General features: G+C 42.8%; 3 protein-coding genes and 1 pseudogene across 3 annotated transcripts; 2 read left to right on the top strand and 2 right to left on the bottom strand.

Annotated features, from left to right (window-relative positions):
• Window positions 1-5601: 5601 nt before the first annotated feature.
• On the top strand, window positions 5602-7220 carry LOC103970900 (sugar transport protein MST6-like; annotated as a pseudogene).
• Window positions 7221-9538: 2318 nt separating this feature from the next.
• LOC135653074 (endoglucanase 3-like) lies at window positions 9539-12630 on the bottom strand. Its single transcript, XM_065174530.1, has 8 exons — window positions 12264-12630; window positions 11974-12180; window positions 11593-11793; window positions 11416-11508; window positions 11146-11307; window positions 10946-11057; window positions 10696-10859; window positions 9539-10579 (listed from the first exon to the last, which is right to left on the bottom strand). The coding sequence occupies exons 1-8, from the start codon at window positions 12492-12494 to the stop codon at window positions 10247-10249; spliced, it is 1503 nt and encodes a 500-aa protein (XP_065030602.1). The 5' UTR covers window positions 12495-12630; the 3' UTR covers window positions 9539-10246.
• Window positions 12631-15030: 2400 nt separating this feature from the next.
• LOC135653073 (pectinesterase-like) lies at window positions 15031-18314 on the bottom strand. The gene is made up of 2 exons (XM_065174529.1): window positions 17108-18314; window positions 15031-15915 (listed from the first exon to the last, which is right to left on the bottom strand). The coding sequence occupies exons 1-2, from the start codon at window positions 18111-18113 to the stop codon at window positions 15221-15223; spliced, it is 1701 nt and encodes a 566-aa protein (XP_065030601.1). The 5' UTR covers window positions 18114-18314; the 3' UTR covers window positions 15031-15220.
• Window positions 18315-19751: 1437 nt separating this feature from the next.
• LOC135652544 (pectinesterase-like) lies at window positions 19752-24911 on the top strand. Its single transcript, XM_065173541.1, has 3 exons — window positions 19752-20566; window positions 23607-23981; window positions 24061-24911. The coding sequence occupies exons 1-3, from the start codon at window positions 19840-19842 to the stop codon at window positions 24750-24752; spliced, it is 1794 nt and encodes a 597-aa protein (XP_065029613.1). The 5' UTR covers window positions 19752-19839; the 3' UTR covers window positions 24753-24911.

Genomic DNA, 24911 nt, shown 5'->3' with positions numbered 1-24911 from the left:
AGAAATTTTATGAAAAGTCACCCAAACAATGGTAACCGAGCAAATAATATGGATAATATGTTTATCACATCGAGGAAGAACAACGAACAGGAAATCAAAATTTTCTCTTGCAATTAAATTCTTGATGACCGCAAGACAACATGTTAGTTTAGGAAACAGGTCGTGATTTATTATATGAAATCAAATATCTCATGTTCGTAAATCTAAAACATAAAATTTGAATATGTATAGTATGGAATTATGCATTTCGCCAAAGGAATCATATACATATACATATGTTACATATGAAATTTATTTCCATTGATGCAAATCCAATCATGTATATTTGAGATGGCAAACCTATCCATCAAACAGAGAAAAGAGTATTATAATAGCGGACTGAGAGGTTCAGCTGCCTCACCAACTTTCATAGTAAAATGTTATTTCTATATAAATATTTCTTTTATAAAAAGTGCTGCCACACTATAATTGATGGATAAAGCAAAAGAGTGTGAACTGTACAAGTCCACAAGTATTGTCATGAATTGTTTGCTTTGCTTGGAGTACAAGTCGATTTTGATTGTTGATGAAGCATTTGACATGATGCATATAACAATAATTAATGTGGTAATGACACTAAGAATATACTAAGTTGAAGCTGAATGAAGCGCTTACGATAGGCACACACCACAATAGACAAATGAGGGTGTTTTCTTAAAATGATGAAAGCGGGATTCGATCTTACAGTTAAGCTAATTGATATCTTTACAAATGAGAGGATTGGCACATAAGTCTTATTATCGAATATATTAAGGAATATTTCTCACTAATAGCATGATGATATTTAGACATAAAGTTGTTTAAGGTTAACTAATGTAATCATCACATGATATTTTATAGTAGTCCTCTCCTATTATACCAAAATTTTTCACAATGTTGGGTCAATTCTAACCGAGCATAGGAGTAATTTCACTTTGTTATTATCGTTGCATCTTTATTTATAGCTTCCACCCTACTTGGTCAATTCGCCTCCACTCTCACCCTCATTTATTGTGCCCTCACCTTATCACTTCTGCCCCTCGTTAGTTGTTGTTGGATGTGGCTAAGGTAGGCAATATCTTGAGAGCGTGACCAATGATAGCTTGGGTTTGTTCTAAGTTATTTGGTATCGTTGATACTAATTGTTAGGATCGGAGCGGTACTAAGAGGGGGGTGAATTAGTGCAGCGGATTAAAACTCGTAAGTTTGAAAACGATTTCGTAAATGCATAGAGATTTCGATTTGACAATGAATGACTTGGTGAAAGTAGCTCGAGTAAAGTGAGAAAATAAAAATCGAAAGCTTGCTACTATGTAAATAACGGTTTAAGAAAGGTAAACACTCACACATTCAAGGAACACATCAATTTAAAGTGGTTCGGTCAAAATGACCTACATCCACTTGCGAAGCCTTCTTCGATGAGGCTCCCAACTTCCACTAGCAAATCACTTTGAAGGGGAAGGACAAATACCCCTCTTACAACCTTTTACAAGTGGTTCACACTCTTACATATTTTCAAAGAGAAAGAGAGAGGTGAACACTTAAACTATTGAAAACAAGACTTAGCTAAAAAATTTGCTAAGGCTTTATCTCAATCTTTCTCAAATGTTGTATTCTCTGCTGATAATTGAGGGGTATTTATAGGCCCCAAGAGGATTCAAATTTGGGCTCCAAATTTGAATTACTTTTGGGTTTTCCGGTGTTGGCAGTGCCATCGCCTGTCAGTGTCTGACAGTGTACTAGCGATGCCACCGCCCAGTCCTGCTGTGCCACCGTCGGACCTCTCGGGTGCTGGGCGGTGCCACCGCCCAATCCAACAATTTGCTGGCGGTGCCACCACCGGAACTCTTGCGTTATGGGCGGTGCCACCGCCTAGACTATTTCAGCTCACTGATTAAGCTCCAAACTTGGCTCAAACCAATCCAAACTTGGCCCAATTGGCCCCTAACCGGGTTATAGGATTAACCCTTAATCCTAACCTAAATTACATGCAAACTACGAAGTTAAGACATAGTCCTAAGCTGATCTTATAACTGGCAACATCGAGTTTTCTTCCGATGAGCTTTCCGGCGGACTTTCGATACACCCTCGGATTTCTTCCGGTGGACTCCTAGCAGGTTCCCGATCTTGTGGCGAGTTCAGCGAGTAGCCGAGCCTTCTCGGTGATCTTTGTGAACCTCCGACGATCTCTTCGACGGACTTCCGAAAACTCCGATAAGTCCCTGATTTCCTCTTGGTTGGTTCCGATAGCATCTCCGATGAATCTTCGGACTTTCGAACACCCATCAAACTTGACTCCGGTAGACTTGCTTTATGTCTTCAAGCCATCATAGTTAATCATGCACATGTAAAATAAAATTTCGATCTAGACAATTACTCCTAAGCAATTAATCAGGTTGTCCGGTATGTCATTGGTCCCTCGACGCTTCGTCCGATTCTTCGGCGCATCGTCCTCTCTTGCGGCCTATTGCCCAATCGATCAATTGACTATGCAACTCCGATATCCTTGGCGTAATACCCGCTTTTCTTGGTCCGATGCTTGAATCCACGACCCGAAGCCTTCCGTCGATACGTCGACCGATCCACCGGCCTGACGTCCAATCTTCTGACATGTTCCTCTGGCCCAACATGATTTTCCTGCTTTAATTGTCTTATCCTGATCGAAGCATCCTGCATCACTCAAAATGCAGATTAAATCATAAACACATATCAAGTGGTTTCATCATCAAAATACGAGATTCAACAGAGCCATCATTTCTTCATTCATGGTATCCTCCCATTCCTTAACACCTTCAGCTTCAAAATATTAAGCTCAAGATCATCAATTGGTTCAGAAAAGAAATAGTCACATATGCTTATATTATCTCTATCTCTATACGATTGTTCTTTTTTATCTTCTTAATATAGAATGTTCCTCTTAATGAACATTATTACTCTCTCTATCACTTTGCTCTACCATTAGTGATGAAAAAATAATAGGAATAGATGCAGATGAGGAAGAAGATAAACCAAAATTTATACAAGCATTAAATGATAAATGAAATTCAACCATAGATTTTGAACCCATACCACTTCCATTTTTGTGATTGATATTTTTCAAAAAAACTATTTATGGAGGATAATAAGAAGAAACTTCATCAAACACTTATTCTTCATTTCATCATAGCTAATAAAGATGAATTTCTTGGCATTAGTATCAAGCTTGCTTCTCTTTGAGTCTAGTATGTGAACATAGCATGAAGAACCAAATATTAGGAAATAACTAATATTTGGTTTCTCACCGAACATAAGCTCACTTCAGATTGATTGAACTAAGGAGAGTTCGATTAATAACATAACTTACATATGTTATACCTTCTACTTATAACACTCTGGGTAAATTCTTTACATGAAGCCAACACTTATAAGTCTCTAGGAGATGTTGAATAATCCGTTACCACACCATTTTGTTATAGTGTATTTGCACTTGTAAATTCTCTTTTGATGTAATGCTCTTTGTAAAATAAGAAGAAACTATTATAAATGAACTCTTTGTCATTATCGATGCATAACCTTTTAATTTTCCTTTTAAGAACACTTTCAACTGTTAATTTGAACTCTTAAAATTTTGAATAAACTTTTGACTTTTCCTTCACAAAATAGTCTCTAGTGAACGTTGTAAAATTATCAACAAAGAGAAGTATATAATATGAACCTGGACAAGATGGTGTTTGAGTTGAGTCCATTAGATAGCTATGAATAAACTCAAAGGAAAATTTACACATTGAAAGTGATCTATCAAAATGTTGCCTATATGTTTTGCCATATTGACAATCTTCACTAACTTTATTATTAAAAGTAGTAAGATTAGAAAGATCATTAACTAGACTTTTCTATATTATATTCTTTAATTTGAGAAAATTTATATGACAAGTCTAGCATGCCATGCACCATCATTTGTACTCATCTTATTAACATAAGAGGTTGATGCAATAAAATATATAAATATTTGACCCTTCTACTAGTATATACTACATCTGCATTTAATTTTTTTATGTTGTGAAGAAACATGACTTAATTAGGCATAATTTTTAGCATCAATTGTATTTATAACAAAGAAGAGATTTTTCTTTATACCTAAAACACTATACACTAATAGAATATTATCTTTATCTAATGTTATGACGATACCTTTTGTTTCCACTTGATGAATAGTATTGTATGTCGTGATAATTGCTTCATTACCTTCATATTGATGATGATTGATGCATTGATATCATCACCAATGAGATGATCATCATATCCTGAATCAAATTTTAGTGATGCTCGAAGTTGATAGATGTCATGGCATTAGTAGATTTAGTCATAAAATATTTGTCCCAATCTTTATCAATAGTATTGAAACAATCTTCTTTATTTGTAATATTTTCTCCTTTAATCTTAACACGATAACTTTTCTTAATATGACCTAACTTGTCATATCTATAATACTGGATCTTCTTTCGATTTGTACCATTGTTCGAAGAAGACTCTGACTTGTTATTAGCATCATCATTTATCTCTTTATCTTTATTATTATTATCTTTTTTATTTATAAAAAAATATTTTTTATCTTCTCTTGAAGTAAAAACTTTCGTCAGAGCTATAGATTACTAAGAAGTAAGAAGATTTTTTAACTCTACTAACGATGATTGTTGAACTTATCATTAAATAGATGTAACATAAGAAACATATATTTTTCGAATACCATAAATAATATAATATTTATTCGTGTATTAGAAATAGGCTCATCTAGATCTAAGAGTAATACATTTGAACATAAATTTTTAATCTTCAAAAAATATTGAGAAATTGATAGATCATCTTGGATAGTATATATCAAATCATTCTTCAGATACTAAAGCCGAATCTTTTTTTTTTTTTGAATGTATCAAGAGTGATCCAAATCACTTAAACTTATTTACAACCAATAACATATTCAAAACGATCATGAGAAATAGATTTTTTTATATAAATTTAGTTTTTTTCATTTAATGTCCTCTATCTCTTCATGGCGTCTCCTTCATCCCATAGATCTTCTCCTATGAGATATTATTGTAAATAAATATTTTAGATTTTATAGTTAGACTGATTGAAAAGTTCAATATCAAATCCACTAATGCAACTATAATAATCTATAATCGAAAAGGTTATCTTTTTCATCAAGAAAATCTTAAAATATAGATTAACCCCTGTTATTCTGTTATCATATGAAAAAAAAAGGAGAGATCACATTCAAAGTACAGTCCTTTCTCAAATAATAATAACAAGGTACCATTAGTTTAAGATCAAGTCAAATATAAGAAGAATAAACCATGACAAAAAAAATATTATATTGAACTTTTCAACAAAAAAAAAATTTATAGAGATCTTAAATTATTCTTAGACCTCGAGACTAAATATTTACTTGAGACTTGAATGAATCTTTACATATAGATATCATATATTTATAGATATAAAATATAATTTAAATCAAGAGTGTCTTATCCTTATAATTTTATTTAATAAATCTAATTTAAAAAAATAAGATAATAATTTAAGGTCTTCCAAAGATATATTTGAACTTTTAACACCGCCAACCACATCAACTTTGCTACTGCTAAGATCGAGGAAGGTTGGGCGTGGCGTGTCAGCTTGGCCCTCGCCGCTGTGCCGGCCGCCATCACCACCATAGGCTCGTTGCTCCTCCCTGACACTCCCAACTCCCTCGTCGAGCGTAGGCACAACCAGAAGGCCAAGGCTATGCTCCTAAGGATCCGCGGCATCGATGACATCGACGAGGAGTACGAGAACATGGTTGCGGGCAGCGAGGAGTCGAAGACGATCGAGCACCCTTGGAGCAACACAATGCAGAGGAAGTATAGGCCTCAGCTCACCGTGGCCGTCCTCATCCCCTTCTTCCAGCAACTCACTGGCATTACCGTCATCATGTTCTATGCCCCGGTGTCGTTCGAGACCATTGGCTTCGGCGATGATGCCTCCCTCCCTCATGTCCGCTGTGATCAGTGGCCTCGTCAATGTCTTCGCCACCTTTTTGTCTCCATCGCGACCGTGGATAAGTCAGGACTGTTACGGTCAGTAACTGTTCAGCCGTGGCCCTGAGGTCGTCGCGGCTTGGTTCGGGTCCGGAAGGTGGTGGTCAAAGGATGGGGAGTCTCCTCGAGCCCGCTGAGTCTCCGAAGGCGGTGATCTCCGAAGGCTTCGTACCTGCACCAAGGTCGGGTCGGGGTGCTCGACCCGACCCCTCCGACGATCAAGTTAGCGAAAGATGTGGAAGGGGTTTCAGGAGGAGGAGAAACCTCCGAGTATTGAGTATGTTGAGAGCCTCCCCTTTTTGTTTAGGACTTAGGGGTATTTATAGAGGAGGTTGGCATTACCTGACTTGACCGCCTGCTGGAGTGAGGTGGTACCTCTGATGGCGTCTGACGCGACTGCTGGGGTCACGTGGTGGAGCGGTTCGTAGCAGGGTATGGGCGGGGGGCAGGTCATTGTCCTGCCTTGTCGTGGTCAACCCTGCGGGGTCGGAGGTCGTCGTTCAACAGCAGGGGCTGTCGTCACGGCGCGTCATCCGACCATTATTTTCCCTATCAGGGACAGCGCCGACTCTTTCTGCAGGCCGGTGCACGAATGTTCATTAGTCAGCTATTACAGCTGACGACCACACAAATATTGCTGAGTGCACAGTAGTAACATATAGAAGAAGATCCATAAATCTTTTAACTGCCATTGCTCTGTTCTTATCTGCTGCGGTTAAGCGAGCCATCTTTCTTGTTGTAGTTGATTGTAGGCACCCTGATTACACTCAAATTCAAGCAAGCAACCTGTCGAAGACACATGCGAGCCTCATCGTCCTCTTCTTGGCTAGCTGGTGCCCAGTGAGATCTTTCCCTTGGAGATCCGAACGGCAGGTCGAGCATCACAGTCTCGTGCAACATGCTCTTCACATTAATCATCGCTCAAGTGTTCCTGAAGGCACTCTGCCACTTGAAGTTCGGCCTCTTCTACTTTTTCGGGGGATGGTTTCTGGTCATCACGCTATTCATTGCTTTCTTCTCGCCGAGACGAAGAACGTGCCGATCGAAGAGACGATGCTACTGTGGGAGAAGCATTGGTTCTGGAACAAGTCTATCGCCGATGAGGATGTCCATGTTGGAAACTTGGATATAGGCAAAAGCAAAGTGTAGGTCGTCACCATTGTGTCATGGATTGGCAAAGGAAGGAAGAAGAGATGGATGACCAATTCACAATGGGACGTATGCGAGTGCTTTAATTGGAGATTCAAGAATTGATATGTTGCACACACCCTTACCACATTTATGTACATATGATTTGTTTTCATCACATCTTATTCATAGCAAAGTTTTATCAAAAATGAAATGTACAAAAAACATCGAAAAAGTTTGTATCTTGTATGATATGAATGTCTTATTATGATGTAGTTGCTTGCTGTTAAGATTGATAAATATTTTTAGAAATTTTAATTATATTTAAATTAATTGATAGAGTTTTAATTAAATTAAAGCTCCTTGATAAATTATGGTTTATTCCTATAAATAAATACACATCTTGAGTTTGGTCTTAACGAGAGAAAGAGTTAAGACACTTTGATTGCTGATTTCCAAAAAGAATTGAGAGAAAAATTTATGTAAAAGATAACTCAAGAATCTTATATTTGATCTTATATATTAAAATATATGATTTTTTCAATGAATATAGACAGAGATTTACTAAACTACATTAAATGTTACATTCAAAGTTATGGAATCTACCTAAAGTTTTTCGCTTGTTAATCTCTGAAGTTTTTCTTTTGATTTTTAGTCTTTCTTCTCTCCATCACTAGCACTTGAAACCTAAAAGAGAACAAGAACATGAATATAAATTGAACATCTCATCTTCTCTTTATCTACCTTTAATAATAATGTAGGAGATATATTCAAAGTTATGGAATCTTACTTCTACCGACTAAAAAAATGAATATAAATTGAACAAAGAAATTTAAAATTCACAAGAAAAATTAAAAGTTCATTTTCATCACATCTCTCTCAATCTCAAAGTCTCTTGTTACAACTCACAATGCTAATTAAACTTCTAACTCTATGTTAGATTAACAAACTAGTCAAGAAAACATTGGTGACATTTGGTCCATGAACTAAAATTTCACTCCCAGAAATTCCGTAAACTCTACCGACATATATCACGTATATATTTATATTAAAGAAAGGTATACATAAGAAAAATAATTAGATTTTCATATGTATTATTAACAAAATTAAAAGGCTTAAGTGCTAAGACTATGTGTATATATGTATACTAACTAATCATATTTTGACAAGCATTGTTAAAATATTTTTTTTTCTTTTGAAAAGATTATTTGTTGTCTCTCTCTTTCAGTAATACAGTTGTCTTGCTGGTATCATAAGCTCCACAGCAAGGACGAATGCTATGGTAAAGTGAGATCTAATGTCAGTGTTTCTGTAGCTGTTGGATATGAGGGAAGGCCAAGTTGAACTGTATCTCTAGTGTTCCTTTTGTTCTCTCAATCTGCTATGAGCACTCTGATGTTGACTGTTCCATCGATGTTCTGTTCACAAAATGCAGATGGTCATGCTTGCATTGTGATTCAGTAATGGCTGACAAGGTGGATCAATGGGTGCTATGTATCCGTGAATGCTATTACTTCAGTTCCCATCCTGCATCTGCCCACTTGTTGAAGCTCAAGATTCTTGTCTCACTTACTTTCTTCCTCAATAGATGGATTCTTAGCCATTTCTTACTGCTTTGGATCCTCAAACACCGAGATCAAAAGACATTAATGAATGGCACCTTGTACTGCGAAAAAAGAACTGTCCTCATCCCATGCTCTGTCTGACTTTTCTGCTGCCTCTTACTCCAAAGCTGCATTAACTAAATGAAAAGATAAAGGTGTCAAAGCAAACTGCCCTGCGTCCCTCCACGCTGCTCTCAGCAACTACTCCGTGTGGTGATCAGGAATCTCTCGTGTCCTCTGGTCTCTCTACTTGTCAATAATGTGTGTGCAGCTTTCTATGTATTTGGTTCTTTTTCTTTAGTATGTGGGATAGTTGCCAAGATGGAGTGGATTTGCCTCAGCTGAGTTGCGGTGGGATGTTTGTTGGTCTGCCATTGTTGACAGAGAAAGAGGGGGCTTAAAAGACTGCAGGGTGCTGCTCCCATGTTGTAAGAGCCGCTGCACCCTTGTTCTTGGCTCGGTTCCACAGGGAGACATGCATATAGTCTGGTGAGTGATGACAGGAAGAAGAAGGGAGGACCACATCACATGCTTGGGTCTTGCATATGGTTCAGTCTCTTTCCGTCAGTGGGGGCAAAATCTGTGTGCAGTTCACATGTTGCTCAACTAATCAAAACCCTGCGTCTGCTTCCTCACTACTTTTTTGATTCAGATGTGAGTATCCATCTTCAATGGAACGTCGCAAAGAGCTTTGCCATGAAACTGGTAATCAAGCAGCATATTACAGTGCTCTGATTTCAGATGTCAAATCAAATCTAAGATTTGATGGAATAGCTTATCATTTTTCATGTTATGGCAACCAAAGATTGTTTAACCACTGACATCTTACAGTAAAGGTTTATTTGGATACTTAACCTACACAGTTATGTTGGCAAATGACTTCTCCTGGATATTTACTGATAGTTCAGCTTCGTCTCCACTGTAATCGAGAGGCTTGATGGTCCAATGACATCCATAGAGAGAGAGAGAGAGAGAGAGGATACTATTCCATCTTATGTTCCCGTTCTGGAGTGGATGACAGGAGATTCAACATGCTACTTGGTACCGGGATAAGTGTTCCTCATTGGCTGTGGCAAGAGACCGGTTGTGAAGAACTAACTTAGCCTTATCATGATAAGTAATTAGAAACATCAACTCATGGTTAACACAGACAAACCCCACGCCATGTTAATAGTGGTAACGCAAACGAAGTAGAAGCCCCAAAAAGTGGTTGGGGGTCAAAGGCTGCCCTGTGTAGTACAGGCCGCGCACAACATTGAACACCGAGTCTAAGCCATAGATAGATGGACAGCAGTCTCCCTAATCGTCTACTGATCCAAATTAGACCTAGAAACAAACCCTCCGATGGCCTCCTTAGCTGCACCGGGGTCCTTCATCGCACACTACGAAGCTCTTAAGCTCGACTTAGAGGCTATGCTACTTAGTTGTTACGTAGCACTGGGATTAGAGTTGGCCGGAGGAGTGGGCGAGGTAGGCGAGGGCGCCGACGAGGGGGGCGTTGATGTAGGTGGCCGGCTCGGACCGCGCGTAGTCTGACCGTTGGTCTGGGAACCGGTCCATGGCGTCCGGCCCGCCGACGACGGCGCCCGTGAGCGGGTTCGGGTTCGGGGCGGAGGTGTACAGCGCCGTGAAACCCGCGGAGCACGGGATCTTAGACGGGTGGGCCGCCACGGACGGCAGGGACGACCCCCGGTGGTGCACCTGATGCGGGTACCTTGCGCCGTAGCCCACCATGTAGGACATCTTCTGCGGGTTGTCGCCGAGGATGTAGTCCACCTGGGCCGCGCCGCCACCGGCCACACAAAACGGGGTTATTGCCAGCACGGGTTAATCCCGCAGGGCACCGATGCAAGAACATCATTCCCCATGGTTTAAGTGCACGGAGGACTCACCTGTCGCTTGGCGATGGAGCGGAGCTTGCGGGGGGTGACGGTGGTGCCGCCGCAAGAGACCACCTTGGAGGAGTAGGTGAGGAACTTGGCGTAGGCGACCAACAAGAAGGAGGTGGAGGTCACGTACTGCATGTTGCTGTCACCCATCTTAAACAGCAGCCCACCTGTGTTCAAAGATACATTCAGATCACTTCGCTGAAGCTTAGAACATGTTGACGTATCTCTTCAGGGAGAGGGGTAAAGAGGCAACCTGGAGTGTATTGGGTCTGGGAGAAGGGTGTCCCCGGGATGAGGGAGCAGATAAAGTTGTCAGCATGGCCCTTGTAGTCGTGCAGAGACTTCAGGTTTTGGACCAGAAAGGCCTGTAACAAGGCCACCGGAAGAAGAACAGCTATAAGCACAGCCCATCACTCAAAACAATAGTGGAAGGTTGATGGGAGTCATATTAACCTTGGAGAGGAGGATTCTGGCTCCCACATGCTTGTTGTCCCACCCAAAGGTGTTATCAGACTCGTCAGCGCCGAGGGTTTGACCGTTGGCCTCGATGTAGTTGAGGTACGTCGGATTCTTGGTGGCCTTGTGAAGCCATGCTGCTCCCCAAAGCAGCTCATCCTTTTGACCAGTGGAAGAAACAGAGGTTCATAGTCTATACCAGAAAACAGAGGTGGAGAAGGGGAGCTTTTTATGCTCTTTGCATCCAATGGAAGAGAAGAAAGGAACCTGATAGCCGGAGTAAGAGCAGTAGAAGGGGCAGACAACATTCTTCAGCCCATTGCTGTAGGAACCTCTGTACTTGTCAGCAAACTCAAACACCTGAAACCCAATATAAGAGTGTTTGGAAGGGAATATTTTGGTTGGTAGCAATAGGCTTTTGAAAGATGGTTTTAGCTATATTACACTGATAGCTCTGTTCCGAAGAAGCTTGGAGTAAGCTGGGTCAGATTTCCTGAAGACCAGAGAAGCAGCGGCGAGGGCGGCGGCGGTCTCGGCCGCGACATCGGAGCCTGGGTTGCTGTTGTCCACCTTGTAGACTGTTCTTGGGGTGTCCATGTCTTCTGGCCTCTCCCAGCAAGCGTGATCCTTGTTTGGATCTCCCACCTACAGATCGACAACACAATGGCTACGTGACACAAAGTATCGGATTTCTTTTCTTAAAACCAACACAAGTTTGGATTTTTTTCCATTACAGAACCGCTTTGTCTTCACCAAGAGAAAGGAACAGAGAGTACCGGAAGAAGAAGAGGCAAAGGAACAGGGAATCATGAAGGAGAACTGAACCTGAACATATATGGTGTTCGGATGAGCAGTGGCTTTGAGGAGGTAGTCAGTGGCCCAACGGACCGCCGCTCTGGCGTTCTCCAGCTCACCCTTCATCATCCCGCCGAACTCTATCACACTCCAAGACAGCATGGTGGTGGTGAAAGCCATGGGGAAGCCAAACTTCACGTTGTCCCCTGCATCATAGTACCCACCAACCAAGTCCACCTACATTTTGTCAACACGAAACGAAGTTAGATTCCTACAAGCAACACCAAAACCAGAAGAAGAACGAAGTCCAGAGCACTTGCATTCATGGCGGAGCCATCCGACAGGCCAGAGTTCCTCCTCCATGTCATTCTCTGGTTCGCAGGCAGCCTCCCCGACCTCTGCCCTTCGAAGAAGAGTATGGACTTGGAGAGTGCGTCTCGGTAGTTGTGGTTCGCAGGCCCATGATGGCCTGGAGAGCCAATGGCACCGGAAGCAAACAGAGAGAGAAGGATATGTGAGAGGAGGAGAAACGAAGGACGGGAGTGAGCCATTGGCCTCCAAAACCAACCTCAACTGAAGCCAACTAAACTGAGCCCACGACCACAGCCGAGGAGCTCTGAGAAGAGAGCCCCATTTATAGAGCCAAAAGCAACCACTCTGCTACTCCTCTGCTCTGCCATTATTATTAGCACTAGTTTTAACACTTTAAAGCTTCACACCTTCAAATCCACCATATCATTTCACTGCACCAACAGGTCAAATGAAAGAACATGCCCTCGCTTCTATTCCCTCTTGCTGTTGCAGTTTGCAGATTTAACGACATCGGCTTAGACATTTAATAAGGCCGCCAAATCTAGATGTGTTCATATGGATTAATGGCGTAGCAGGTTAAATTGTTCTGAAGTTGTGTGTTCTTTTCATTGAAGAATGAGCACAAATCCATACATTTCCCTCTGATAAAAGGTCATTTAATCTCAGTTTTCTCATGTATCCCGATGCACTGGTTCACATTCACATGTGATGCCTTGCTCTCTTGTTCTACTCAGAACTCAGTTGTCAGTCAGTCGTCAGTCACTTTTCTACAGAAGCTTACATTTGCCTGCTGGCTACTTGGAGCAAGCAGTAGGTGACAGACATGAATCCTACCAAATCCTGTGACACCCAATGCGAGAGACCACACAGGGATATGCAAGGCTTAAATAACGCATGACCAGAGCTTATACATGATTAGACATCTCCAAGACTCTTAACTACGCCTAAGCTAAGAATCCTAGGAGCGTTCCCCAAGAACACCCATCTAATGCTGCTCCATATGCTCCTAAGCGAGGACGACTGTGGCATTTGGATGAGGGCAAACGAGGCTCTCGCTTTGAAGGAGAAGCTCTGATGGATGCCGAGTTAGGAAAAGGCAAGTGACTAGGGATTGGTTGGTCTCCTTCCACCACTGCGAGGGAGAGAGCGCATCCTATGCGGTGAGCTGACAGTGTTGCCAAAGGGTCAAAAGCGCAACATCGCGTGTCGCAACCCCAACCACCATTCTACTCGATTACATGCACCCCATTAGCTGCTGCTACAGTAAGGGATAGAACAGAGAACCAGAATGGAAAGAAAATATTGGCTACTTGTTCATAATTCTCCTCTTAGAAGACGGCAACATACAACACGAGCTTTCTGAATATTGATCTTTGTAGAGAACTTTCTTTGTAGCAGCGGAAGCTCGACACCAATCTCTCATAAAATGACAGTGTTGTATACATGTTGACAAAATCATTGTGGGATAGAAACATAGAAAGGGAGGAAAAAATACAAAAGAAAAAGGAGAATAAAGATAGAGGACAGATTTGACTGGAGAGAGAGACATTATGCTGGGCTGCTCTTTTTGCATGAGGCTTCAGGGTTTGGGTCATGTGCTGTCTCATGTGTCCAATATGCCGTGCCCCCACTAACACGCTCTCTCTATCTCTCTCTCTCTCTCTGTGAAGCCTTTGAGTTTCATGGCGGTATATCTCCACTGCGCCTCCCAAAGATCAATTCGTTTGACCACCTCGGGCGCCGCAATTGGAAGGAATATAAGGCTTTTATTTGCTCGTCTCCGCCGTGGATGGCGGATTTAGTCGCTTGTTCTACTCCTTTCCTCTTGGGGTGTGGTGCTGTCTCTCTCCTCGAGCAGATCTCGGCAGGATTAGAGGAAAGAAAGATGAAGGAGAGAAGGAAAGAGAAAGCTGAAGACCAACCAAATCAAATGGAAAGTAAGAAAGTAAATGATTGTGTGATTCCAATGGGCCCCACTTCGGTAGCAGAAGCCTTCGTTTCCCCTTTCTTTTTTCTTTTCTAAGTAATAAAAGGCAGATTCCACACCTTAAATCATGACCATATCAAAAGGAACGACGACGACAACAACAATAATAATAACAATTTTAATTTTAATTTTAATTTGATGATCAATTTTGATTTGCCTTAAATAACGATATTATTCGTATAAATTAAAATGGGAGAGATGTTGAACGTAAACAACACTTGAAATTAATAGTGGAGTTAACAAAATCGGAAAAAGAAAAATTACATGTTGAACGTAAACTGCATCTAAATTAGTAGTTATATCTATTAAATAATAATAATAATTAAAAATTAAAGAGAGAGAGAGATATGGCTAAATTTCAGGATCTCACTACTTTTTAATGTTTTATAGAAATAACAGCGTGAATACAATTAATCTGATCAGCATTTGCAATTGGTAGCGAACTAATTGGTCTGACTCGATTCAATCAGTCGTTCTTATTTCCTTGACATTTCTGATCTAAAAGCCAAACTGGAACGTCAAGAGTCCAATTACTGATCCTTTCCTATCAGATGAGCCAAACCCGTGGGTTGACATTTGAATAGAAACATTCAGATCTGATCAACGGGCAGAGGCCCAACGGTCGGGCCGGCTTTGGACAAATAGGCGGTTTATATCAAACCCAATTTGGACCGAAGCCTCACACTACTCCACATGTGATATGGTTCGGTCTGGCCTTACAGCCGGGCCAATTGAGGGGCTTCAACGGTCGAGTTATTTACCGTTATACCACATCATACCCCACAATGTAAAGACTCGTAGCTCTTAATCATATAACTGAAAACAGATTGCGGTACAAAGATGTCACCATAACAAGCAGAATGCTTCAACGCTTCCAAAGAAACGTTTTATTCCACGCATCCGATGTACATCACACTCAATCGGAGGAGAACGACGATGAGGCAGACTCGGTCAAGAAAAGATGCAAACGCCGTTGACTTAGTTCAACCCTGCGGTAAAAGGGACGGAGGTCGATCCCAGCCACTGATCGCCTTCGATGAAGGACTCCACCGTGAACATGCTGGCTTCGGCGGAGCTGTTGATCACCCTGTAGCCCGGCCATTTCACCCTGTTGGCGGTGCTCGATCCCGGCCCGCGGTTCATGTACTCCCCGTAGTATAGCGTGCTCAGCGCGAAGTCGCCGTCCCACTCTAGCCACCCCGCCGGGTTGATCAGGCTGTCCAGGAGCGACTGCATGTACACCGTCCTCGAGTACGCCTTCCACGGCCTGCCGAGGTAGGTGGAGAAGTTGGACTGCACCGGCGCCAGGTCGGAGGCCGCCGCGACCTTGCAGTTCTGAATCGAGATGCCGGTGTTCTGGTTCGGATCCTCGCGGCCCTGCGCCGTGAAGACGTTCTTCTGGTTGGATAAGGGCTTCCGGGCGTACAAGTTGCAGTTCTGGAGCACGACTCCGGCGTTTCCGAAGATGAAGTCGATGGTGCCGTAGACGTCGCACTCCCTGTAGAACTGACGCAGGGAGTGGGCGTAGAGGGTGTCTTGGTAGCCCACGAAGCTGCATCTGTAGAAGGCGGAGAGGTCAGCGCCCACCCTGAGCGCTACAGCCTGGTGCTTGCTGGGGCCTGCTGAGTTCTCTATGGTCATGTCCCGCATGAGGAAGCCATTGCCGACGATAGCTGCCAAGGATATAGTAACACAAAACTTACAGAAGCATAGCAACAGTAGAAGAAACTCCATCTACCATTTGACTGCCCTCTTCACCACCCTCATAAATCCTTCAACTCGATTTGTTTAATCATTATATTGCATATAAATCATTAATCATGCATGATCCAATTAAAACATCACTATTAGATTCTAATTAGCATGTTTCTCGCAAATCAAACCGACATGCGACAGCTTCTCTTGACATGAGAAAACATGCACGTTCTTCTTCTCGGGTCCCGTGATACATAGCTTTATTATAATTATAATGCAACCCTATCTTTTGAGGATCTAAATCTATATTCTCTTTTGGATCTGGATGCAGAAAACACGGCCATAGATTTGCTGTCCCTCGTCTTAAAGCTAGTTCGGTGACCGACATGCCTTTTGGTTACCATGAAATGAATGGAAACTTGCTATTCTGTCCGTTTCTGCTATGTGTACTTTGGACACGCCATGCGTCAATGGACGGACCACGATGAGAATTGACAAAGTATGAGGCCGTGTGCCACGACGAATGGTAACGCTTACTGTATCGTGTGGGACTCGTTTACATGAACTAAACCGCGTCCAATAATTTCTAGATTCCGCGTCAGAGGACAAAGGTGTGGCTAGCTGTTCACTCTCCTCAATAATACAACAAAGTGCAGTGGATCACGAGCATTGGACTGCAGAAATGACTACAGAAACAAGAGCAAAGAGTTAATACTCAGTGACAAGATGTTAAGTACCTACAGCCTGATTACTTTATCTAGACTGAACCACTCACTGTCGGACTCATGTGGAGTCCTCAACTTAATGTGGCACTTAAATGATCGAAGGGTTACTAGTGTTTTCCTCCTTCGTCCCAAAATGCTGCATGGTAGATTTTGACTGTGCAAGTTCTCTTCTGATAGTGTACTTAATCTCCTACATATCATAATGTTTCGGGTTCATACAGAATTCTAGCTGCACTACCATAAAGGCTGTAGTGACCGCCAGCGATTTCCGAATTAAACGCTCACTGTTAGATCTCCTATCCCGACATGGTTATAGATATGCTAGTTGGAAAGTGGATAGATCTTTATGGCCCTAAGTTAGTGTTATAGTGAGAAGTACAGTCAGGTGGCAGAATAATCGAATAAGAAATTTTGGGAAGAGGACAAGGAGAGAAAGGTTTCTTACCGACGGTGGCAGACCTGAAGGTGGTCCATCCATCGACCACATTTCTGCTCGCCTTCACCACCGTCTTCCCGATGCCGTCGCCCATGAACATCAGGTTGGTCTTGCTCTTCCCCACCTCCACATTCTCTAAGTATGCCCCCGCCTTTATATATATCACGAACCTCGTCTCGCTTTTGCTCGGCGCCGCCGCCACCGCGTCGCTTATTGTCGTGAAGTTGCCGCTCCCGTCCTTGGCCACGATCAAGTTCGGGGTCGTGGTGTTCGCCGCAGCCTGCAGCAGCCTCCGGTCCTTGCCTGACACCCACACAGGGAACCCCTCCGCCACCTCCCCATACCCCTCCAAAGCCTCCCTTCGCGGATGCGACGGCTTCTGCCGCTGGATCTTCTTCATCATGGCGAGGGAGTTGCTGACGAGGTGGGACACGTGGTAGAGCGGCTGTTCAATGACCGAACGGTACCCGCCATCTTTGCCGACGTAGGCGAAGCCGTCAAGACAGGTATACTGGTTGGTGATGGCGGCGGAGAGCAGTGTCTGGACATGGTCGACGTGGGAGCCGGGGTTGGCGGTGAGGTCGGAGGTGGCGTCGAGCAGCTCGTCGAGAGTTTGCGAAAAGAGATCGAGACAGTCGGTGAGGGCGTAGCGTTGGCGGGTGTCGAGGGTGTAGTTGTGGTGGTGGAGGTATTTGGTACAGTTCTTGGCGGACTTGATAACGGCGGCTTCGGTGGCATTGATGGTGGCGCAGATGACCTCAGGGAGGGACTTGGAATGCAAATCCGGAATGGTGGAGAGTGTGGAGGCGCACAGATCGGGGTACAGGGTGCCGTCACAGTGGTCTGTGGCGTCTTGGAGGTGTGAATGTACATGGAGTCGGTGGTGGTAAGGCACTGGCTTTGACACATTGGACAACGTTAGAAGCAGGAGAAACAGAGAGGAGAAGGCGACGCACGAAAGGAGGAGTTTGCTCCTGCTGCTGCTAGTCGTGCGGAGTGTCGGCACGGTGATCATCTTGACGATGGAGAGTGGAAGTACAGAGTTGAGAAAGAGGGGCGAAGGCAGGCAACTTAAGTAGGACTGCGAGCGCTACGATCCATATCTACAGACCTGTCGGCGCGTCATACTACGGTGTATTATTCTTGTTGGAAAGTAATGGAGATCTCATCTCATCTGCAGTAGGTGGGGAAGGGCTGTTTGCGTCGGGAGTGAAAGAGGGGATGAGAGAGGGGGAGTAAAGGGGCCATTCACGTGTTCTCATTGATTCCTCTTGCAGACAAACACATCAAGGAAGAAGGGATGCGTACAACAGTAGGTTGGGCTGTCTCACCCGGAGATGAAGGAGATCCCTGTAGACGTTAAAAGTTCATTTATAGCCACTTCTTAAGTAGTGTGAAATAGAATCCATATTTCTCAAAAATCATCTCATATTTGTCTCTCAAAAGGAAATTAGAAAAGCAACTATTCTTAATTAGGGACTCTGAATCATACTTGGGGAGGCCTTTACAGCAAATATACATTTTAAGAAGATTGTTCGACTTGGGATATTGATTAAGCAATTTATCCCATTAAATTAATTAGAGAGAACAACAATCAAATAAGAAAAAAAAGTAATAAAAGTTTAATAGGTATCAATTATAAGTTCTGAATATTCCAAAAAGAAAACTCTTGAATTCCTTGGGCCTACATTTAATCTATAGAGTGATGATGATGGCACTCGAAGAACAAGCTACTAAATCCATCTCTCTAGAAGTGTCGCTCCTCAACTCTACTCAGATCACAGAGGATTCTCCACACAGATGTACATATGTCCAGCCAAATTAACAACATGGAGATGGAATACTTGTCTGGTCAAATATCTCAGAGAGTTGTCAAGTCGAAGAGGCCACATTTTCATTTCCCATCGCATGTTTTGTACCTAAGACAAAGTTGAGAGAGAGAGAGAGAGAGAGAGCATTAAGTGGATAACACGATTTTAAATTGTTAGTTTGACAAGTTCCATAGTCCTACGTCGGGAAAATGCAGTTTGGTATCTCCGATTTAACCTATAAATAAGGGTCTGGGCTTTGAGTTAAATAGTTTGGGCTTATACTTTAAATTTTTTTCTTGTTTAGTATTTTCGGATGTTTTATGGCCTAAGAACATTTTGTAATTGTCTCTTTTATAGTAGTGAATGTAGGTTAAAGTCTTTTCCGCTTTATTGTTTTTGTTCGGTTACCAAAATTATCCCTTGGTAAATTTTCTAGGATTAGCTCTAATACAAATGACATGACCTCTCTATTACATAAAATAATTATTTTTATTGAATAAACTCTAATTTAAACCTCTACAGGTTTGATAATAATGTTAGGAGTAAAAAAGAAATCAAAACATAGAATCGCCTATTATCCATTTATTATTTATTAGTGCAACACTAATAAATACAGCATTTGGATGACTTCAAAATTGAATAGTCATTGATACACAATAAAATTAGATTTAATCCTGTAAATGTGGGAGGAATTAATTATACACAATAAAATTACACAATAAGCACATGAAATACTATATAATAAAATTGATTATTTTAATATATTTTACGCGACTTGTTGCAAGAAATCTCCACATCCTGTTTACTGTGTGATCTCATTAATTTGCAGCTCATGTGATGAATCAGCACTCGGATTTCTGAGGTCAAATCTGCAGATGGGATGGCGGCACAATTAAGATTGCAGATATCTGATCCCTATGCTGCCGAACAATGCAACACCGTACAACATCTCATGTGGGCGTGAATGACCGTAAAGCTCCTACAAGCCGCTTATATATACCTCATGGAAGCTCTCACCATCGCCATCATCCGAAGAAGATCCAGAAGCTCTGCATCACACTTGGAAGAAACATGGCTTACTACACCTTTGCCTTCTTCCTCCTGTTCTCCTCCTCCCACCTTTTCGTTCGTCCCACTCGCTCCAACATCCTCCCGTCTGTTCCCATCGACCGTTCCACCGCATGCAACTTGACGCTCGACCCCGACTTCTGCAACACCGTCCTCCCCCATCGAGGCTTCCACAACCTCTACGACTACGGTCGCTTATCCCTCGCGAAGTCGCTCTCCACTGCCAAAGAGATGCTTGACTCGATCAACACCTTCCTCGCTCACCCCTCGGTCTTGCCGCCGAACGCCATCTTGGCGCTCCAAGACTGCAGGCTACTGTCGGGCCTTAACGTCGACTTCCTGACGGCGGTCGTAAATACATTGAACGACACCAACTGCCTCCTCGACCACCAAGCCCAGAAGGTGCACGCCATCCTCTCAGCTATCCTTACCAACCACCAGACCTGCTATGATGGCCTGCAAGTGGCGGCGTCCGCGTGGTTCATCAGGAACCTCGGCACAGTTCCTCTGTCCGTCTGCAGCAAGATCTATGGTCTTTCCCTTTCGCTCTTCAAGAACTGGATCCCAAAACAAACGTGTAGTAGCCACTGTTAGAGCTAGCCCCAGGATATTTACCAAAGGATAATTTTGGCAACACAACAAAGACAATAAAGCGGAAAGAATAAATTGACAAGAACAAACAAAACACTAGAACACCAGATATACGTGGTTCGGTCAATTGACTTTGACCTACATCCACGGAAGAAAGAGGAGCAAATTACTACTATAAAAGAGGGACACTTACAAATGCCTTAGGAAATGTTCCTAGGCCATAAAACACCTTCAGCTTCCTAAACAAGAAGACTTCAAACCATAAGCAGGTTTTCTTGTGATGCCTGCTGTACTTCTTGTGGTGTCTGTGGTACTTCTCGTGGTGTGTCTAACATCAAAGCTCAGGCCCTTATTTATAGTTCCAAGACGAGACAACAAGTCTAATTTTCCCGATGTGGGACTATGGGACTTGCCAAACTAACAAATCTCCACCTTGGCATGTCCCAACAAAACTTGCTCCACCTTCTTCCGTGGATGTAGGTCAAAGTCAATTGACCGAACCACGTATATCTGGTGTTCTAGTGTTTTGTTTGTTCTTGTCGATTTATTCTTTCCGCTTTATTGTCTTTGTTGTGTTGCCAAAATTATCCTTTGGTAAATATCCTGGGGCTAGCTCTAACAAACTGGTATAAGCAACTCAAGATGGAGGCCATTCTGGTTCAAGACGGAGTTGATTTGACACTTCAGGGTGCTGAGAACATTCCAGATGGTACGTCAAAGGAAGATCTTGCGGGTATGGATAAGAACATTCTAAACCTCTCTGACGAGGTTTTACGGGAGGTAGCTACGGAGACTACGGCTAAGAGCATGTGGGACAAACTTAAAGCCTTGTATATGAAGAGGACAGTGGAGAATCGTCTCTACTTGAAGCAGAGTCTGTATATGCTTCGGATGGTTGAAGGTACATCTATACTCTCGCATCTTGATAAGTTTGATTCTTTGGTTATGGATTTGGAGAATATAGATGCAAAAATTGATGATGAGGATAAGGCTTTGTTGCTCTTGTGTTCTCTTCCCCAATCTTTTAAGCATTTCCGTGATACTTTGATTTATGGAAAAGAAACAGTTTCGTATCAGGAAATTAAATCTGCACTAAAATCTAAGGAGCAAATAGACAGAGATATCACTGGGGAAAGTAGAGGAAATCAGGCTGAGGGTCTGATTGTCAGGGATAAAATGGATAAAAGAGAATTTGACAGTAGTAGATCTAAATCTAGATCTAAATCCAAACATAGAAATTTGGAATGCAGATATTGTCATAAAATGGGGCACATTAAATCTGATTGCTTTAAATTGAAAAATAAATTAAAGCAAAAGGAAAAATTTGTTGAAAAAACTACTGAATCCGCTGAAGCTAGTGTAGCATCTGATGAGAATTTTGGAAATATTTTCTTTGCTACTGATGAAAGGACAAAGTCTAAAAATGAATGGATTTTAGATTCAGGTTGTTCTTATCACATGTGTCCCAATAGGGATTTGTTTTCCACATATGAATCTTGTAATGGTGGAATTGTTTTGATGGGCAATAATGCCGCATGTGATGTTGTTGGTAGAGGAACAATCCGAATTAAAATGCATGATGGTATTGTGAGGACGCTCACTAATGTTAGACATGTTCCTGATTTGAAAAAGAATCTCATCTCTTTAGGCACCCTAGAGGCCCTTGGGTGTAAATACACAGCTGAAGGTGGAGTTATGAAAGTTTCTAGAAGTGCTCTTATTGTTATGAAAGCTTGTAGGTCTGGTAGCTTGTATATTCTGCAGGGAACTACTGTCACAGGTTCAGTTGCAGTCTCGTCATCATCATTGTCTGATTCTGACATCACCAAATTATGGCATATGCGTTTGGGTCATATGAGAGATATTCGACCACCACAAAGATATGCAAATTTGGTTGCATATGCTTTGTCTGTTGCATAAGAAACAAGTGAAGTTGGTGAGCCTACTACCTATTCAGATGCAGTTTCTTTTAATAATTCCGCTAAGTGGTTGATTGCTGAGGGAAAGGTCCTTGTTCAGAAAATTTATACGAAGGACAATCCAGTTGATATGCTTACGAAGCATGTTCCGGTTTACAAGTTCAAGCAGTGCTTGGACTTGGTTGGTATTCATTGTTGGTGATTGCCCGTTGGGTCTTTTGTGAAGAAGGTGGAGCAAGTTTTGTTGGGACATGCCAAGGTGGAGATTTGTTAGTTTGGCAAGTCCCATAGTCCCACATCGGGAAAATCAGACTTGTTGTCTCGTCTTGGAATATAAATAAGGGCCTGAGCTTTGATGTTAGACACACCACGAGAAGTACCACAGACACCACAAGAAGTACAGCAGGCATCACAAGAAAACCTGCTTATGGTTTGAAGTCTTCTTGTTTAGGAAGCTGAAGGTGTTTTATGACCTAGGAACATTTCCTAAGGCATTTGTAAGTGTCCCTCTTTTATAGTAGTAATTTGCTCCTCTTTCTTCCGTGGATGTAGGTCAAAGTCAATTGACCGAACCACGTATATCTGGTGTTCTGGTGTTTTGTTTGTTCTTGTCGCTTTATTCTTTCCACTTTATTGTCTTTGTTGTGTTGCAAATTTGTTAGTTTGGCAAGTCCCATAGTCCCACATCGGGAAAATTAGATTTGTTGTCTCGTCTTGGAACTATAAATAAGGGCCTGAGCTTTGATGTTAGACACACCACGAGAAGTACCACAGACACCACAAGAAGTACAGCAGGCATCACAAGAAAACCTACTTATGGTTTGAAGGTGTTTTATGGCCTAGGAACATTTCCTAAGGCATTTGTAAGTGTCCCTCTTTTATAGTAGTAATTTGCTCCTCTTTCTTCCGTGGATGTAGGTCAAAGTCAATTGACCGAACCACGTATATATGGTGTTCTAGTGTTTTGTTTGTTCTTGTCGATTTATTCTTTCCGCTTTATTGTCTTTGTTGTGTTGCTAAAATTATCCTTTGGTAAATATCCTGGGGCTAGCTCTAACAGCCACAAAGGCCAGGCTCACTCAAGATCCCCCCACATGAGGGCACTGTTGTTCCACGAAGTCGGGGTTGGTCGGCACGGCGAGCTGCCGCTGAGGATGTCGGCCCCGAAGAGAGAGTTGTTCGAGAGGTGGAGCGGCCGGCGGCTCCTTCAGACCACCGACTCCGTTCTTGTGCACGACGTGGTGGTTGTTAGCCCAGATGGCAGTGGGAACTTCACGACGATCGGAGACGCCGTGAACTCGGCCCCTAAAAATCTCAAAAGCAGCAATGGCTACCACTTGATATACGTCGCCGCCGGAGTCTACCAGGAGTACGTCGTCATCCCAAACCATACGACGTACTTGATGATGATTGGCGAAGGGATCAACCAGACGGTGATCACCGGAAACCATAGCGTTGCTGATGGCTGGACCACCTTCCACTCTTCCACCTTCGGTTTGCGGCCGCTCGTTCAAGATTCCTAATTGCTTTGGTTCTCATGAACTTTTGTCCATGTAATATTCTCGCTCTGCAGCCGTCATGGGAGAAGGATTCGTGGCGATGAACTTAACCTTCCGAAACACCGCCGGTCCAATCAAACATCAAGCGGTCGCGGTCCTCAACGGCGCAGATCTGTCCACCTTCTACGGCTGCAGCATCGAAGGCTACCAAGACACGCTGTACACCCTCTCCAAGAGGCAATTCTATAGGGACTGCGACATCTACGGCACCGTGGACTACATATTTGGCAACGCGGCGGTGGTGTTCCAGAGCTGCAACGTCTACTCCCGGCTGCCCTTGCACCGGCAGAGCAACGCCATCACGGCGCAAGGCCGGACCGACCCCAACCAGAACACCGGCACGTCGATGCAGTTCTGCAGGTTCCTCGCCGCAGGTGACCTGACCTCCAGCGACGGGACGTCGAAGACGTACCTCGGCCGGCCGTGGAAGAAGTACTCGAGGACGGTGATCATGGAGTCATTCATGGATTCGTTGATCGATCCTGCGGGCTGGCTACCATGGAACGGCAAATTCGCGTTGGATACGTTGTACTATGCAGAGTACAACAACACCGGCAAGGGTTCCGACACGGACAACCGTGTTACCTGGCCAGGATACCATGTCATTAGCAGCGACGACGCCATGAATTTTACTGTCAGAAACTTCATTCAAGGGGATAATTGGCTACCGCATACTGGGGTAGCTTATGACAGTGGATTGTTCTAATTGACTTATGGTTGGAATCGACTCCAAGTAGAACTCTTTCACGGTTCCGTCCATTTGTTATATTTGCTGCTCAATAAAGATATTGAATGGTTCTTCTCCTGAGATACTTATGAAACCAGATGTAGCTGCATTCGGTACTACATATTAGCAGAATTGCAT

The sequence above is a fragment of the Musa acuminata genome, chromosome BXJ3-11 (genome assembly GCF_036884655.1).
Source record: "Musa acuminata AAA Group cultivar baxijiao chromosome BXJ3-11, Cavendish_Baxijiao_AAA, whole genome shotgun sequence".
Lineage (NCBI taxonomy): Eukaryota > Viridiplantae > Streptophyta > Magnoliopsida > Zingiberales > Musaceae > Musa > Musa acuminata.
Note: the sequence above shows the minus strand (reverse complement) of the source record. Positions and strands in the feature narration are given on the sequence as shown.

Bases quoted from the DNA above. Each gene is read 5' to 3' on its own strand.
- LOC135653074 (XM_065174530.1), bottom strand. From the start codon at position 12,494: ATGGCTCACTCCCGTCCTTCGTTTCTCCTCCTCTCACATATCCTTCTC. The intron at 11,058-11,145 runs GTTAATATGACT...GCCTTGTTACAG, and splicing joins CCAGAATCCTCCTCTCCAAG to GCCTTTCTGGTCCAAAACCT. The intron at 10,860-10,945 runs GTTGCCTCTTTA...CTTTGAACACAG, and splicing joins CCAGACCCAATACACTCCAG to GTGGGCTGCTGTTTAAGATG.
- LOC135653073 (XM_065174529.1), bottom strand. From the start codon at position 18,113: ATGATCACCGTGCCGACACTCCGCACGACTAGCAGCAGCAGGAGCAAA. The intron at 15,916-17,107 runs GTAAGAAACCTT...TATCCTTGGCAG, and splicing joins CTTCAGGTCTGCCACCGTCG to CTATCGTCGGCAATGGCTTC.
- LOC135652544 (XM_065173541.1), top strand. From the start codon at position 19,840: ATGCAACACCGTACAACATCTCATGTGGGCGTGAATGACCGTAAAGCT. The intron at 20,567-23,606 runs GTTAGAGCTAGC...TGTTCCACGAAG, and splicing joins ACAAACGTGTAGTAGCCACT to TCGGGGTTGGTCGGCACGGC. The intron at 23,982-24,060 runs GTTTGCGGCCGC...CTCGCTCTGCAG, and splicing joins CTTCCACTCTTCCACCTTCG to CCGTCATGGGAGAAGGATTC.